This window comes from Myotis myotis, unplaced genomic scaffold (assembly GCF_014108235.1).
Source record: "Myotis myotis isolate mMyoMyo1 unplaced genomic scaffold, mMyoMyo1.p scaffold_m19_p_32, whole genome shotgun sequence".
Taxonomy (NCBI): Eukaryota; Metazoa; Chordata; class Mammalia; order Chiroptera; family Vespertilionidae; genus Myotis; species Myotis myotis.
Window position 1 is genome coordinate 2,646,780 of NW_023416338.1, and position 16,053 is coordinate 2,662,832.

Genomic DNA, 16,053 nt, shown 5'->3' on the forward strand with positions numbered 1-16,053 from the left:
CACAGAGGAGGCTGAGGGCAGCCAGGGAGGACAGCTCACCCAGGCTTCCCCCCGACCCCGGGATTGCAGAGCGAGCCGGGCACCGAGCCGGGCCACTTCGGCGTGTGCGTGGACAGCTTAACCAGCGACAAGGCTTCGGTGCCCATCGTACTGGAGAAGCTTCTGGAACACGTGGAGATGCACGGCCTATACACCGAGGGCCTCTACCGCAAGTCAGGCGCCGCCAACCGCACACGGGAGCTCCGGCAAGCGCTGCAGACAGGTGGGTGCTACGGCAGGTGGGACCTGCGCACAGGCAGGGCTCCTGCCTGCACTGTGCTCACCAGCCCTGCCCACCCTTCCCTCAGACCCCTCGACAGTCAAGCTGGATAACTTCCCCATCCACGCCATCACCGGGGTGCTCAAGCAGTGGCTGAGGGAGCTGCCCGAACCCCTCATGACCTTCGCCCAGTATGGCGACTTCCTCCGAGCTGTGGGTGAGTCCTGTGATGGTGGAAGGGCAGGCAGGTGGTTGACATCGGGGTCGTAGGCATGAGCACCCTATGGCCAGCCAGGGAGGCAGGACCACCCAGTCACAGCTAAGAAACCAAGGCCTGGAGTGGGACCCAGACCATCTGTGGCCCTGCATTCTTGCCCCACACGGTGGAGGCTCTCCTGTCCCCATGGTGTGTGGAGGTGGGGCCTGTGGGGAGCTGATACCTTGGCCTTCCTAGAGCTGCCAGAGAAGCAGGAGCAACTGGCCGCCATCTATGCCGTCCTGGAGCACCTGCCGGAAGCCAATCACAACTCCTTGGAGCGGCTCATCTTCCACCTGGTCAAGCAAGTGCCCGCTGCCACTCTCTGTGGGATGGGGGGTCCCTGCAGGAGGCCCCACTGCCCACTCCCGGCGAGTGTTCTCTGCTGGTTCTGCACCAGGACGTGGGTCTATGTTGAGGGTCTGGGGGGATCCCCCGGCCACCCCTCCCTAACTGCTGCTCGCTGCGCAGGGTGGCCCTGCTCGAGGACGTGAACCGCATGTCGCCCAGTGCACTGGCCATCATCTTTGCACCCTGCCTCCTGCGCTGCCCTGACAACTCAGACCCGTTGACCAGCATGAAGGACGTCCTTAAGATCACCACGTGAGTGCCAGGCCAGCCCCACCCCCACACACACTCTGGGTGGCCCTGAAGACTATGAAGGAGGGGAAGACCTCACCCCTCATCCCAGGGTGAGGGACAGACATGCACCAATGTACTCCCCTCCGGTAGCAGAGAGCTGGTAGCAAACAGAAGCGCTGGTCTCCAGGTTTCTCCTGTCCCCTGAGCCTTCTGCAAAATTCTCCAGAAATTCCTCAAAAGGCCCTGGCTGGCTTGGCTCAGTGGATGGAGTGTCAGCCTGAGGACTGAAGGGTCCCGGGTTCAATTCCAGTCAAGGGCACAGGCCCGGGTTGCGGGCTTGATCCCCAGTAGGGGGCGTGCAGGAGGCAGCCGATCAATAATTCTCTCTCATCATTGATGTTTCTCTCTCTCTCTCTTCCTCTCCCTTCCTCTCTGAAATCAATAAAAATATATTTTTAAAAAAACATTTTTTTTAATGTTCCTCAGAAGATCGTCAGACATCAGTCAGTAAGAGGACATAGTGTAGGTGACTTGAGAAAACAAGAACCTGTCACTGTAGGTGGTTTCATGGGGCAAACCAAGAAGGCCTGACAGTGAGCCCAAGGCCACACTTGTCACGACGACTGAAAGGTGACGGGCAGGCAGTGGGAACAGAGGGGCCTGGCTGGCCCGACAGGTTTGCTTCCCGCCTCTTCCAGCACCGTCTGTGCTCCTTTCTTCCTTTGTGCTTCTGGTGACGGGAAAATGTGTGTGACTGGGCGTCCATCCAGGCCGAGTGCCCTCCGTGCTGAATACTCCAGGTGGAGTCCCTCAGTACTGACCGCTCCGGGCTGGCCCTGACTACTGAGCAGATGAACTGCTGGTTACAGTGCATGTTCTGGAGCCCTGGGGGCCAGCTGCCTGCAGGCCTTAGGACAGCCTCCCTGCACTTCATACTAGTACTTCTCTGCGAAATGCGATAAACCCCACCCTGCAGTGTGACTGAGGAGTCAGTTCACTCCGACCCTCTGCGTACTTCTTCCTTCCGACAAGGGGGCGTGTTGAGGTGGAAACTCAGGCTCAGAGAGGTAGAGTGAGTCCTCCAGGGTCACCCAGCCAGTCAGCTGGGGTCAAGATGGCAGCTGCAGCCATATCCCTGGCCCTGCCTGGTCTCCGGATGGGTCTCTGCCTTGGCCATGGTGCCATCTCCAGCCAACACCTCCCTGGATACCAGGTCCCCCGGCCAGCCAGCCCTGGCACTGTATCTGAGTCACCCTCTCCATGGGCCTTCGTTACAGGTGCGTAGAGATGCTGATCAAAGAACAGATGAGGAAGTACAAGGTGAAGATGGATGAGATCAGCCAGCTGGAGGCCGCCGAGAGCATTGCCTTCCGCAGGCTCTCGCTCCTGCGACAGAACACTGTGAGCACTCTGTGTGGTGGGGTCCTCCGTGGGGATGGGGAGTGGCCCTGTGAGCAGGGCTTGGGTGTCAGGGCGGGGTCTCACTTCCCTTACCACCAACACCCCTGCCACAGGCAGCTTGGTCCAGGGCCGATTCCTACCTCAACCAAATGACTACTGCCCTGTCCTCTTTGCCGACTGCCCCTCTCAGGGCAGTGGGAGACCGTCACCTACTTGGTGGTGTTACATCCTCCAGCCCTGGTCCTTGCTGACTTGGGCCCCGCCCATAGGGGACTGATCCCTCAGAAGTGGCCCCAGAGTGGGGGGTGGGAGGTATTCAAAAGGGCAGGTCCTGTGCTTCCATGGGAGGACATGCCCTTGTCCCCATGGACCATAACAGAACTGGTGTCTTCGTTGTGGTCCCATGTAGTCACCCTCTGTTCATCTCTCCCCCCAGCCATGGCCTCTCAAATTGGGGTTTTCGTCTCCCTATGAGGGGGTCCTGGTATGTACACAATTGGTGGGCTCACCCTGCATGTCTTCAGTGCCGTGCATGCTGGGGTTCCCCTCTGCCCCCAGGGTCCTTGTAGGGTAGGCCCAGCATGTCCTAACCTCTGGAACTGCATGCTGGGGGAGGCCTGTCGACCACCTGTGTTGAGGACAACTAACCAGCTGTGCCAGGGCCACTTGGTTAAGAGTGGTTCCTGGAGAAGCCTCACTAAGCCCAGCCAGCCAGCCACAGCAGAACTAACCACCCTTCAAGCTGTGCACGCCACCCTCTCTCCACCCACAGGCACTGACCCCACCCGCCTGGAGGGGCCGCCAAACCTGCTGCTTCTCTGTTGCAGAACAAGAGCCCCACAGCCCGGGGAAGCAGCGGCGGCCCAGAGGAGCTAGCGGTGCTGCCAGAGGAGGAGGCAGCCGGCCACGATGAGGACGAGGACCGGGAGAAGGAGATCCTCATCGAGCGGATCCAGTCCATCAAGGAGGAGAAGCAAGTGTCCCTCCGTCCCCTTCCCGCCCTCGCCTGCACCATCCAGCCCATCCACCAGTCCCTCCACTGTGCACTCTGGAGCCGATGGGCCAGGCTCAGTCCTGCCGCCCAGGACCCACCTCATGGAGGAGCGCTGCGCTCCTAAAACACAGCCTGGAGCTCTGTTTAAATTCCTTCTTCACAGGGAACCATGGTGCCCACTGGGAGAGAAAGGGCCACAGGGATGATGTTCAGACTTTGTCTTGAAGGTGGCCTTAGCTGGGGTGACTGATTAATTTGTGTCCAGTTGAGATGTGAGTGTGAAATTGTGCCAGGAGAACAGATGTGACCCAGGGCAGCTGGCCACCCTAGTCTTACAGAGTAGGGTGCTCCAGGCAGAGGGAACAACACGTGCAAAGACCTAAGGCAGGAGCTCCTCGTTTGCTCAGTCCTGGGCCAGATGCCTGGCTTCCCTCAACAGCCCGACACCTTCCTGTGAGCTTTGCGGGGCCGGGGCATTTGGGGCTGGGTATGCTTTGGGGGTGGGGTGTTCTGGAGGCAGGGAGTCCCGTCCAGGACCAGGATGTCCTGCTCTGTCCCATACTGTCCTGGCACTTTCCATGGGGTGGTCTGTCACTATGGGAACAGCCTGGGACCTGGGACCCCTCTCGTTCCCAGGGAGGATATCACCTACCGGCTGCCAGAGCTGGACCCTCGGGGCTCTGACGAGGAGAACCTGGACTCTGAGACTTCGGCCAGCACCGAGAGTCTATTGGAAGAGCGGGCCGGGCGGGGGACCTTGGAAGGTCAGTATTAAGGTAGCGTCTGCTTTTTTCCTCCCATGTCCACCCCTGGCAGGCCCCCGGGCAAGGGTCTGTCTGCCAGCCTGAAGCTGCAGTAACCTTGCCATCTGTCTCTCAAAAGGACCCCCCGTACCTGCTCTCCCCTGCCCCAGTGCACCTGCCCTGAGCCCCCTCCCCGAGGTGGCCGCCTCTCCAAGACGAAGGCCGTCGTCCTTCATGACGGTCAGAGTGAAGACTCCCCGGCGGACCCCCATCATGCCCACGGCCAACATCAAGCTCCCCCCTGGCCTGCCCTCCTACCTCCCTGGTCAGGCACCAGGTGCCCAGGAGGCTGCCATGCTGGTGAGGCGCCGAGAGACACCTGCCCGACGCCTGGACCAGATACACTCTGTGTATATCACACCGGGTGCACACCTGCCTGTGCAGGGCACTCAGGAGCTCCTGGACAAGGATGACCAGCCACCTGGGGCCAAACGGAGGTACTCGGACCCCCCGACCTACTGCCTGCCCCCCACCTCAGGCCAGACCAATGGCTGAAGGCCCGCAGTACCAGAGTCAGAACATCTGAGGACAGCCGTGTGCCGGAGCGCCAGCATTCGGCTCTCCGAGAAGGATCTGGAATGAAAAGCTCCAAGAGCAGTGTGAGGTGGGCACTGGCTCCAACTGCAGAGTCCAGCAGAGAGAGGCCGGCCAGGGCTGAGCCCCGGTTCACACAGATGTGCCGCCGAGAGCCCCAAATCCTGGCAGGCAGCCTGGCCTCTCCCACCCCGTTTTGTACGGTTTTACAGTTAACTGTTACCTTGTGCCTGGTTTACATAACTTTAAACTGTAACAGCCTTAACAGAAGACCAAACTGTTTTTTATATGTGTATGTACAAACTTTTGTATTAACGCCCTGCCTCGCCTTTATAACCTGGACACGGACTTCAGAGCAAAACCCACATGGCCGCCGCCTCACCTCGAAGGCTCAGGCCCACAGTGAGGACGGCTTGGACCAGGGGTTTGGACAATTGGGGCACCTGACTGCCCCCAGTCTGTCTGGGTCTCATCCTCAGGCCTGGCCAGCAGTCATCAGCCCCCGTGCATTCAAAGAAGCAATGGAGCCTTCCATGGTGATCCAGGCTGTTGGCTGGAGTGAGGACATGAGGTGGGGGGCAGCCTTCACCTGGGGTACCATAGACCTCACATCCAGGGTGACTCAAATGTGGTCATTACTCTGTCCACTGTTCCCTGAGTGGAGGAGGCCAGCCTTGGCACTGCCTGCCCCCTGTGGCAGAACAGGAACTCAGGACAGCGAGGAGGGCTAGGCCTGAGTTTGCACATCCCTGGGAACAGCCTGGGGACCTCCAGAGCGGGGCTCCTGTCTCTCAGGCTCCTCTCACTCCCTGGACACCTGGACAGATGGCCCTGGGTCTGGGACTAGAGGTGTCCTACAAACCATGTGAAATAAAGAAAAGGTGACTGAGGTGTTTGATGTGATACCTGCTCTAGGTGGGAGGAGCATGGGGCAGCAGGGTTGTGGTCTCCTCTGGAAGGACCTGCCTTGCTCCTGCAGCAAACACTGCTGTTGGAATTTCACAGGCATCCATCCCTAGGGGGGTTGGGCCTGCTGGAGGCTCATGCATATTGATCCAGAAACCAGAGGGAGCAGGGAGTACCTGGAGCTGCATTCAGTGAGAAGAGCCTGCTGTCCTGGGAGTTGCCTCTTGTCACCCTCTTGCAGCCTAACCCCAGCCAGGGCCATCCACCCTGAGGGCCTCAGAGCCAGGAACAACGTCCCCACACAAGCTCCCAGGCTGCAAACGGGGGCAGTTGTGGGAGCTGGCTGGCAGGTGGGAGCAGTGAAGACTGCACATGTTAGTTAGGGAATTGTCCAAAGTCACACACTGGGATGGGGCATGGCTGGGATTCAAAACCTACTGCCTCTGGAGCAGCTGTTGCCAGTGGTGCGCGGACCACTGCTCTAGAGTGTCCCTTTATCCGTCCTGGGCTTGGTTTCATCCATTGCATCCTTTGAGGACACCAGGCCTACTGGTGTGATAGGAACACAGGTGACCTGGGGCTGGGAAGATAAAACGTTTGCACTCCGGGGTTGTCCCTGTGCAGCCTCCATCTTCATTCACCCTATCTGCTCAGGATGAGCCTTGGCTCCCTGGGGGGCCGGGGGCTAGGACTGGGTTCTTTCCATGGGGGTCTGAGCCTTAGGGGTGACCCAGCCCCATCTCACTCCAAGGGCTAACCTGTGTCCCCCTTGAAGCGACACCGTCCCACTGCCCACTTCCCAAGAAAGGGCTGGAGGGTTGAGTCAGAGTCGGGGTTGGGAACGAGGTGCTCATAACCACGTAAGTTCGGATGGGAACCCAACCCATGGATTCCGAAGGCCAAGGCCTTACGGGAAGGATACTGGGGTGTGGGAAGAACCCAGCCAGGAGTGAGTGTGGTGAGGAATTTTGAAGTGGGGGTGGGGGAGGAAGTGATCAGATTGAAGGGGGGGCGAGGGGAGTGATCAGTTTGCACGTGCGCCTGACACCGAAGGACCTACGTGGTCCTCAACCTTTCGTTAAGGGTTGAGATGGCCACGCCGGAAAGCTGGCGGTCCGGTCCTGAGTAAATATGGACCCGGTGGCCTCTCCAGGAAACAAGACGTTACTCCCGCCCTAAAGCTGGGACTGCGAAAGAGAGGGACACGCCCACCCGGAAGGAGGTCAAATGAAGGCACTTCCGCCCTCAAGAAGGCGCGGGCGGAAGCGGCGGGTGCCGCCGGCGGAAGAGGCGGTACGGCCAGTCGGTGATGGCCGCGTCCAGGCTGGAGCTGAACCTGGTGCGGCTGCTGTGCCGCTGCGAGGCGATGGCAGCAGAGAAGCGGGACCCGGACGAATGGCGTCTAGAGAAGGTGGGGGCCCTGCATTGCCGCTTAGAGCTCGACTCCCTTAGGGAGGTGCCCGGTGCTGCAGCCGGGCCCGCCCCCCTCCAGCCGCCCTGGCCACGCCCCTTTGGTGGGCGCCGCCACGTCCACCCGCTTCGTCCACCCTCGTCCCTGGGGCTCAGCTGGTCCCCGCCTCCTCGACATGGGACCCTTCCGTTTTCCAGCCCCTAACCCCTCCTTGGCTCTGCCCGCTTTGAGCAAGATGGGGAGGAAGGGGGGTGCAGGCTGACACCCACTTGTTCTCCCCAGTACGTGGGAGCCCTCGAGGACATGCTGCAGGCCCTGAAAGCCCAGACGAGGTGAGTGCAGACGGCCAGAAGGGCTTCCTATCGGAGGGTGGAGGCCGCGGGGGGGCGGGGGGCAGGTGCTGTAGGGGGCCCCCCCGAGGCTCCAGTCCTTGCTGGGACCTTTCTCTGAACTGGGGACAGCGGACAGGTTTTCTTTTTCTGCATCTCGCCCTCCAGCAAACCGGTCTGTGAAGTAATCAATGAATATTCCCGCAAGGTGGACTTTCTGAAGGGGATGCTGCAGGCGGAGAAGCTGGTGAGCACAGGCACCCCTTCCGCGGCTTCCTCAGCCCGCAGCAGGCTCTCCGAGTCCCCAGGACCTGTTCCTGTTGTGACGCCTCTTCCCTCTCCTGTAGACGTCCTCCTCCGAGAAGGCACTAGCCAACCAGTTCCTGGCCCCCGGACGAGTGCCCACCACCGCCAGGGAGCGGGTGCCCGCCACCAAGACGGTCCATCTGCAGTCACGGGCACGGTACACCAGCGAGATGCGGAGTGAGCTGCTGGGCATGGTAGGGCACCCTCCCTGGTCCTTGGGAACCCTTCTGTCAGGTACAGGGACCCTAGGGGCCTCTGCCCTGGGCCATGAAACAAGGCTTCCCACCAGAGGGGCATTCTGGTCAAGGTTTTGCTAGAGGAAGAGGAATTTGTTTGGTACGTGGCAAAAGGTGCCCATGTCTGGTTAAGTGCAAGATTTGGCTCCTGGCTTGCCACCTGCCACCGATAGACAAGATTTTTCCATCTGTAAAATAGGATGACAGCTCCCTTTCTGAGAACTTTCCATAGATCAACTAAATCATTCAAAATATGAGCTGCTGTCATTATTAATAGTTGAGGAAACTGAGGGTCAGAGGTTGTGGGACTTGCCCGGGGCCCTGACTAAGGATACAGAGGTTCTGAGAGCAGAAAGGACAGGTCTGGGGGCATGACAAAGTAGATGACTTCCTGCCTGTCCCTTTTTCCCACAGGACTCTGCTGGAGGTGAGTGGCCCTGAGCAGAACAGGACTCAAGTCCCAACTGCCTGGGACATAACATGTGACCTTGCTGCTCCCCATCCCTTGTGCCTCATCCGGCTCCCACAGGGTCCTCCACAGCCCAGGGAGTGTCCTTGGGGGCATTACCGCGTCATGTCTGGAGAGGGTAGCTGGGACAGAGGAAATGGTCCCCAGAGGAAAACAGAGGGAGGGACCTGGGGCCAGGGGAAGCCCAGGGGGGTGAGGAAAACATCCCAGACAAAAGGGCATTTGAGCTAGAGCTTTGAGGAGTGATCAGGAGCCTGCTGGGCAGCAGGCAAGTTGGGAAAGGGCCTATGTGTAGCAGACCCATCCCAGGTAATGGTCAAGAAACCAGAATGCACCAATCCTCTCCTCCTTTCTGCTTGGCCTGTTCCTCTTCCAGAGCCCAAGCTGGATGTGAGGAAGAGAACGTGAGTGTCCTCAGCCCTCGGGCAGCGGGGGGGCGGCGGGGGGTGGGGGAGGCTGGACAAATCTTGGACCACTGAGGCGCCACCACAAGCGTCTAAATCACCCATCAGACGCCACTTCTGGGAATGCTTTACCCAGAAGCCAAAGCAAAGAAGGGGAAACAGTCCCAAGTGGGGCAGTGGCTGCAGCCATAACCCCTGGGTTCCCTGGGAACATGTTTGTCTCTTCCCCCACCTCCCACCCCCCACCCACTCCCATCTCGTATCTACCTGTCCACCCGTGTGTGAGGTCAGTGGGGTGGCAGGTCCCAGGCCCAGGGATGAGAAGCAGTCGGCAGCCGAGCTAGACCTCGTCCTGCAGCAGCACCAGAACCTCCAAGAGAAGCTGGCAGAAGAAATGCTGGGCCTGGCCCGGAGCCTTAAGACCAACACACTGGCTGCCCAGAGTGTCATCAAGAAGGACAACCAGGTGTGAGGACTGTGGGAACTGCGGCTTCTGCCCTGGGACATCAGAGAAGGTTTCCCAGTAGAGGGGCACTGTGGCTGGGACTTGGCCGGATAAATGCAAATTTGGTAGCAGACAAGATTCCCAGCTGAGGAACCAGCACCTGCCAGGGCCAAGAGGTGCTGACTTGCCCCAGGGCAATAAGGAGAGTCCACACTCAACCCCAGTCCTCTTTATACTCTCACCCGTAGACCCTGTCGCACTCACTCAAGATGGCCGACCAGAACCTGGAGAAGCTGAAGACGGAATCAGAACGGCTGGAGCAGCACGCACAGAAATCCGTCAACTGGCTGCTTTGGGCGATGCTTATCATTGTCTGCTTCATTTTCATCAGCATGATCCTCTTCATCCGAATCATGCCCAAACTCAAATAAAGACCCGCCTGGCCCAAGCTGGTTAGGCTCAGTGGATAGAGCATCGGCCTTCGGACTGAAGGGTCCCAGGTTTGATTCCGGTCAAGGGCACATCCTGGGGTTGCAGGCTCAGTCCCCAGTAGGGGGCGTGCAGGAGGCAGGCAGCTGATCAATGATTCTCTCATCATTGATGTTTCTCTCTCTCCCTCTCCCTTCCTCTCTGAAATCAATAAAAATAAATTTAAAAGTAAAAAGACCCGGACTGGCCCACCCTTTCTGTCCTCTGTCTGCCCTCCACCCCTCTCCAGAGGTACCCTTTGGGGTGGACAAGATGGGTAGGCCCTTGGAGGCCCCCGAGAGCCGCAAAGACTACATGAGCAGAGGGGGGAGAAGATTAGGCTGGGAACAGGGATAGTGACTCAGCAACCACCCTACTTTCCCCTGGCCAAGGTGGGAAGCCCCTTCCCATCCCCTCCCCCAGTCTCAGAGCCAACTAACAATGCCTTCAGCCCTGTGGACTCAGGAGGGTGGGGAAGGAATGGGGCCATGCCTAGAGGAGGGGGCATCAGTGCTAGGCCTTCCTTGCAATTGAAGGTGATAATTTAGGGACAGTGCTCAGCACAGCCTAAGCTCTCAGGACACTGCAGATGCTTCACACAGTGATTCAGCAAACAGGAGGGTTTGTGGAGACCCTGCCCTGGGCACATGGGCATATGAGCAGGCACTGTGGGACACAGGTGGAGGTGCCCGCATGGACCTCCACTGACATGGATGCAAAACCACCAGAAAGAGCTTTATAGAAGCTCTAGTGGCAGCTTTTTAAAAATAGATCATAAAAAGGAGCCCTAGCTGGTTGGCTCAGTGGATAGAGCATCAGCCTGAGGACTGCAGGGTCCCAGGTTTGATTCCAGTCAAGGGCACATGCCTGGGTTGCAGGCTCAGTCCCCAGTAGGGGGAGTGATGATTCTCTCTCATCATTGATGTTTCTCTCTCTCCCTCTCCCTTCCTCTCTGAAATCAATATATATATATATTTAAAGGAGACTCGTGCCTGAGACCCAGGAGTGGTTCGGTATTAGGGAGCCTGTCAATAGCCACATGAATGCAGCAGGAAACCACCAGAGTAAACGGTGAAATGGTGCTTTGCACTGTTGCTGAACAGTATACAAAAGAGTATCAAAATAAGGGAGAGAGATTTTTTCCCCCTCATTTAATTGCAAAACCTCAAGGCAAAGGCAGCATTGAGTTTAATGGGCAAATAATGAAAGTTGTGCCATCAGAGTGAAGAGGTGGGGATGCCCACGGCCCATCCACCTCCCCCAATGATTTAACATTGTCAGGAGGTGTTCAATGCAACTAGACAAGAAAATACACGAGACTGGAAAATTAGAAAAGAGGCAAAATATTTACAAATGATATGACTATATGAAAGACAAAGTCTATTTTTTATTTTTATTTAATTCTTATTGAATTAATTGGAGTGACATTGGTTAATAAAATTATATAGGTTTTAGGGGTACAATTCTGTACATCATCTGTATACTGTATTGTGTTCACCACCCCAAGTCAAGGCTCCTTCCATCACCATTTATTTATATTTTTACTATGTTTTTATTGATTTTTAGAGAGAGGATGGGAGAGAGAGAAAAACATCAATGTGAGAAATATTGATCAACTGTCTCCTGCTTGCCCCCTACTTTGGATCAAGCCCACAACCCAGGCATGTGCCCTGACTGGGAATTGAACCCTTGACCTTTTGGTGCATTGGGTAATGCTTAACCAACTGAGCCACAATGGCCAGGGCTCCTTCCATCACCATTTTAAAAAGCTATTTTAATAAGAGAATTCAATAAACAAGGGATTTAATGAATATTTAAATTAGTTTCCTAGAGTGGGTGGAGGTGGAAGAGGGATAAATGGCAGGGATAAATGGTGATGGGGAAAAAATAAAATAAATGAAAAAAATAATAAAATAAACTTGTTTCCTATGTGCAAAAAAAGCTGCAAAATATATTGAAAGATTCTCTATTTGCATGGTCATTTGCATAGCATCAAAGAAGATACACTACCTGGTTAAACTAACTTCCCTGATAGAGGAAGAGCTACAAAAAAATCAACAGGACAAAAAAGATTTGCAGAAAATAAGAAATACAAATGGTTTCTAAATTTTTTCACTTACCAGATTAAGCGAGATTTAAAACTGAAAATATATTTGCAGAAAACCGTGGTAACATCAGGGTGGCAAAGGTTTGGGGAAAAAACCAGTGTTTCACTGCTGGTTATATCAACAGCACAACCCCATCGAAAAACAACTTGACAGTATCTTTCCAAACGAAAATACAGAGGTCTCTTTGCCTTGCAAGGGCAATTCCACTTCTCCCCCATATGTGCCCAAAGGAATTTGCACGTGAATATTTTTTTGCAGTATTGTCTGTAATGAGGAAAATATTTATATTTGTTTGTCATTGAAATAGGATCGCCCCAGGAAACACAACGAAGTGCTGCTTCTGGAGACTAGCGGATGAGACATTCACTTTTGCCCTATGCATCTTTTCTATTGTTTGAACTTTATAAATATGCCGCTATTTAGAGAATGTTTTTTAAAATATAATTTCTTTGTAAATAGATGGGTGCAAGTTCGCCAAAGCCACCGGTTTTCAGACGAATAAACTGAGGCTCAGAGAGGGTGACTCACCGCCCCAAACACACGGCAGGTTGGGGTCCTCCTAGGACTGGAATTGGAGTCAGTCAAGGCAGTGAGTCCGCTTCCCGCGTCGCCAGGCCCCGCCCCCTCGCCGCCAGCCCCGCCCCGCCCCTCGGCCCCGCCCCCGCGTCGCCAGGCCCGCCCCGCCCCCGCTTGGCGGAGCGACCCCAGCAGTTGGGTCCAACCTGCAGCTAAGGCATAATTGGCACTCAGGCTGCGCGGAGGGTGGACCCAAGCACCGAGCTCCGGACGCTGGGACAGGTGACTCTGGGCGGGAGCGGGAGCTCGGGCGGGAGCGGTTCGTGCGGCGCGTAGCCCGAGCGGCGGGCCCTGGGGTCTCCTCGGGGGCGGTGTCACTGGACTCCGTGCGCCTCAGCGGGCGAGCCCCGGGCAGCGCGGGACTAACCCCAGCCAGGCCCCGGCCGCGCGGCGGCGTCAGGGTCATTTGCATAGCGCCTTTCCGGGTTCCGCAGTCGGAGTGCTCTGAGGACCAATCGTGTGCATCTATGCAAATCAGCGGGGTTGGGGCTCGCGCTAGGGGCTGGGAGTTGGCTGTCACAGGTTCGCTCTCCGCGGGTCCTGCAGCGGGGCCCCGTCATGCGCGTCCTCCTGTGCACAGGCCGCCCGCAGACCACCCCCGCCACGTGCGGGCCACGACGCCCCCCGCAGGACCCGCCCGTCGGCCCCGGGACGCCCGAGCGGCTCCTTCCCGAGGTCTATGCCCGCCCGGGAGCCCCCCCACACCCACGGCTCCCGGGGGGACCTGCAGTTCCGCCCGCCTGGCCCAGGGCCTCCGGTAAGTGTGACTGGAGGAGGGTCCCCAGGCCGAGCCTAGGCAGAGGATTCCTTACCCCCAGTTTAAAGGATCCCAGCTTCCCGATAGCCTCGTTCATTTGAAACCAGCGTCCGCTGTCTCTGTGCTAACAGCAGCCAGGAGCTCCCAGGGCAAGGCCCAGGAAGATTGTATTTGAGGATGAACTGCCCTCCCGGGCCCTCCCCTGCACCCAGAAGCCTGTTGAATCCATCCCTGGGGAGCATGTGCCTAGGCCCCACCCAGTGCCCGACTATGAGCTGTGAGTGTCCCCCCTGTGGTTGCCGGTGTCTGGGACAGTGAAGGGGCACCGAGTCTGGGGCTTTGACAAGTGAATAAGAGAGAAAGGACATTTGAGCAGGGAGCCCAGCATGAGCAAAGAAAAACAGATTATACTGACTGGGGGAGAGGCAGGGATTCTTTACACTCACACTCTGTCCTGCTTTCAACACCCCCTCTCCTCCCAGCAGTAAGTACCCACCAGTGAGCAGTGAGAGGGAGCGGAGTTGCTACGCTGCTGTGTTCCGGGACCAGTATTCGGAGTTCTTGGAGCTCCAGCAGGAGTTGCGCTCTGCACAGGCTAAGCTCCAGCAGCTGGAAGCCCTGCTGACCTCACTGCCCCCACCCCAAAGCCAGGTCAGCAACCAGGTGGAAACCCTTGCCCCACAGCCCTTACAGGTGGCCAGACCCTGGCTCTCAGCACACCCATCAGGTCTAGATCTCCAAACTCTTCCTCCCCTAGCCTGGGCGGGCACCACCGCACGTGAGCCACCATCAGCCCTGAAGTGCTCCCTAGAGGGGTCACTGTGTCTGTGAGCCTGTTTCCCCATCTCTCCTTGGGTCCAGCACTCCCTTAGTCACCCTCCTCCTTCTCCCCTCAGAAGGAGGCTCAAGTAGCCGCCAGGGTCTGGAGAGAATTTGAGAAGAAGCGGACGGTGAGTCATGGCCTCCTGAATCCCACAGCCTGGCCTTTGCACCCCTGACACTCCCATAAGTGCCCAGTTTCACAGGAAGAAAACCAAGGCTCAGCGAGGAAAAGCAAACGGCCAAGCAGCTTGAGGGCCATAGGCCAGACTACCACAAGGACTTCCCCGCTCTCATCCTACCCAGGACCCTGGCTTTCTGGACAAGCAGGCTCGCTGCTGTTACCTGAAGGGCAAACTAAGGCACCTCAAAGCGCAGATCCAGAAATTCGACAGCCGAGGAGACAGCGAGGGCTCTGTGTACTTCTGAGCATCCTGACAGCCCACCTTGCGCTCACTTCTCTCTCCCTCCCAGCCTTAGTTCCTGCTCTTCCCCCTCCTAGGGTAGCCTTCCCTGGTTGCACATGCCTCAGCCTTTGAGGCTTTGGTCCTGATGACCCCCTCCTCCAGGAATTCTTCCCAGGACCTCCTCCGGGACCCCCAACCCTGATCCCATGGGGACCCTAGATCTCAACTCATCCTCTGGAAGCAGGTCCTGTTCCCAATCCCAATGGAATAAACATTTCTTAAATATATACTATGCTTAACACTCAGTGTCACCAAAAAATTGTTCTTCCATGTCGCAGAGGGAAAAAAATGAAGGTTCCGAGATACGGCCTTGTTCAGGGTCTCCAAGTGTGGTACGAAAGCTTGTCTGTCCAGGGCGCTCCCGCTCCTCCAGAGCCTCAGGTGGCCCTTTCTGGGGGGAAAGTGGGGGGCCAAGTGATTGGGGAGCCCCAGGGCCAGGAGTTTCCACAGGTCCAGTAATGGAGGCAAAGGACCCTAGAGCAGTGGTTCTCAACCTGTGGGTCGCGACCCCCTTGGGGGTCAAACGACCCTTTCACAGGGGTCGCCTAAGACCATCGGAAAACACATATATAATTACATATTGTTTTTGTGATTAATCACTATGCTTTAATTATGTTCAATTTGTAACAATGAAAATACATCCTGCATATCAGGTATTTACATTACGATTCATCACGGTAGCAAAATTACAGTTATGAAGTAGCAATGAAAATAACTTTATGGTTGGGGGTCACCACAACATGAGGAACTGTATTAAAGGGTCACAGCATTAGGAAGGTTGAGAACCACTGCCCTAGAGTCTTGCTGGGGTAGCCTTCGAGAGAACTCATGTGATGTAATGCTGGGGACCACCTGAAGGGGGCAGGCGCAGCCAGGATCCTTCAGGAGGCCGCAAGGCCAACCAAGTAAATGGGTCCCTGCAATTTTCCACTTCTGGGCACTGCAAGCTGAACAGCAATTGCGCTGGGCACTGTGGTTTACCTGAGGACACTGGGGCCCAAAGCCATGATTAAGGGCTGGCCAAAGAAAACAATGAGGTGTTTGGTCCAGGGCATGTGTGAATCCATGAGGCTCACTCTGAAGCCAGAGTCTGAATTTCACCTGAGCCATCTGCTAGGCTTAACTCCTATAGACTCACTGGCTGACCTCGGCCCCTCCCAACCCCAGACTGTTTCCCTACAACACTGTCCAACACAAACAGCAAGCAGGGCTGTTGTTAGGTTGTGGGTTTTCCAGGTGGTGGGAGTGGGTTCCCATGGTAGGCTGCCTTCCCCTCAAAGATGACAGAGCCCTGGCCGGTATGGTTCAGTGGTTAGAGCATTAGCCCATGCATCAAAGGACTGTGGCCTCAATTCCTGGTCAAGGGTATGTACCTGGGTTGCAGGTTCAATCCCCAGCCCCAGTTGGGGTGCATGTGGGAGGCAACCAATGGATCACATGCATGTTTCTCCCTCCCTCCCCTCTTCCTTCCCTCTTTCCCTTCCACTCTTTCTAAAAATCAACGGGGGGGTGGAGGGGGGGGC

General features: G+C 56.7%; 3 protein-coding genes across 13 annotated transcripts in view; all 3 read left to right on the forward strand.

Moving 5' to 3' along the window:
- MYO9B (myosin IXB) overlaps positions 1–5,722 on the forward strand; it is an 86,683-nt gene extending 80,961 nt beyond the window's left edge. For 5 of the 9 annotated variants that reach the window (XM_036302469.1, XM_036302472.1, XM_036302471.1 and 2 more), the window contains 9 exons: positions 70–262; positions 348–476; positions 714–819; positions 987–1,118; positions 2,375–2,498; positions 2,935–2,982; positions 3,326–3,471; positions 4,129–4,256; positions 4,375–5,722. In XM_036302469.1, coding sequence (XP_036158362.1) covers positions 70–262; positions 348–476; positions 714–819; positions 987–1,118; positions 2,375–2,498; positions 2,935–2,982; positions 3,326–3,471; positions 4,129–4,256; positions 4,375–4,790 — 1,422 coding nt within the window. In that variant the 3' untranslated portion in view covers positions 4,791–5,722. Of the gene's footprint in view, positions 1–69; positions 263–347; positions 477–713; positions 820–986; positions 1,119–2,374; positions 2,499–2,934; positions 2,983–3,270; positions 3,557–4,128; positions 4,269–4,374 lie in introns of those variants that run through there. The other 4 variants (XM_036302474.1, XM_036302470.1, XR_004966659.1 and 1 more) reach the window with 4 other exon arrangements.
- Positions 5,723–6,988: 1,266 nt separating this feature from the next.
- Positions 6,989–9,907, forward strand: USE1 (unconventional SNARE in the ER 1). Its single transcript, XM_036302684.1, has 8 exons — positions 6,989–7,146; positions 7,429–7,478; positions 7,644–7,722; positions 7,823–7,975; positions 8,432–8,444; positions 8,863–8,890; positions 9,182–9,356; positions 9,584–9,907. The coding sequence occupies exons 1-8, from the start codon at positions 7,045–7,047 to the stop codon at positions 9,764–9,766; spliced, it is 783 nt and encodes a 260-aa protein (XP_036158577.1). The 5' UTR covers positions 6,989–7,044; the 3' UTR covers positions 9,767–9,907.
- A 2,666-nt stretch (positions 9,908–12,573) lies between these two features.
- OCEL1 (occludin/ELL domain containing 1) lies at positions 12,574–14,769 on the forward strand. 3 transcript variants are annotated; one of them, XM_036302682.1, is made up of 6 exons: positions 12,574–12,709; positions 13,068–13,244; positions 13,376–13,521; positions 13,730–13,895; positions 14,141–14,194; positions 14,370–14,769. In XM_036302682.1, the coding sequence occupies exons 2-6, from the start codon at positions 13,167–13,169 to the stop codon at positions 14,490–14,492; spliced, it is 567 nt and encodes a 188-aa protein (XP_036158575.1). In that variant the 5' UTR covers positions 12,574–12,709; positions 13,068–13,166; the 3' UTR covers positions 14,493–14,769. The 3 variants fall into 3 exon arrangements, with proteins under 3 accessions (XP_036158575.1, XP_036158576.1, XP_036158574.1); XM_036302683.1 differs by having other exon boundaries at positions 13,379–13,521; positions 13,727–13,895; XM_036302681.1 differs by lacking the exon at positions 12,574–12,709 and having other exon boundaries at positions 12,716–13,244; positions 13,727–13,895.
- Positions 14,770–16,053: the final 1,284 nt, after the last annotated feature.

Coding starts and splice junctions, on each gene's coding strand:
- USE1 (XM_036302684.1), top strand. CDS start 7,045: ATGGCCGCGTCCAGGCTGGAGCTGAACCTGGTGCGGCTGCTGTGCCGC. Junction 7,479..7,643: donor GCCCTGAAAGCCCAGACGAG/GTGAGTGCAGAC, acceptor CTCGCCCTCCAG/CAAACCGGTCTGTGAAGTAA. Junction 9,357..9,583: donor TCATCAAGAAGGACAACCAG/GTGTGAGGACTG, acceptor TCTCACCCGTAG/ACCCTGTCGCACTCACTCAA.
- OCEL1 (XM_036302681.1), top strand. CDS start 13,167: ATGCCCGCCCGGGAGCCCCCCCACACCCACGGCTCCCGGGGGGACCTG. Junction 13,245..13,375: donor CGCCTGGCCCAGGGCCTCCG/GTAAGTGTGACT, acceptor CTGTGCTAACAG/CAGCCAGGAGCTCCCAGGGC. Junction 13,896..14,140: donor TGCCCCCACCCCAAAGCCAG/GTCAGCAACCAG, acceptor TTCTCCCCTCAG/AAGGAGGCTCAAGTAGCCGC.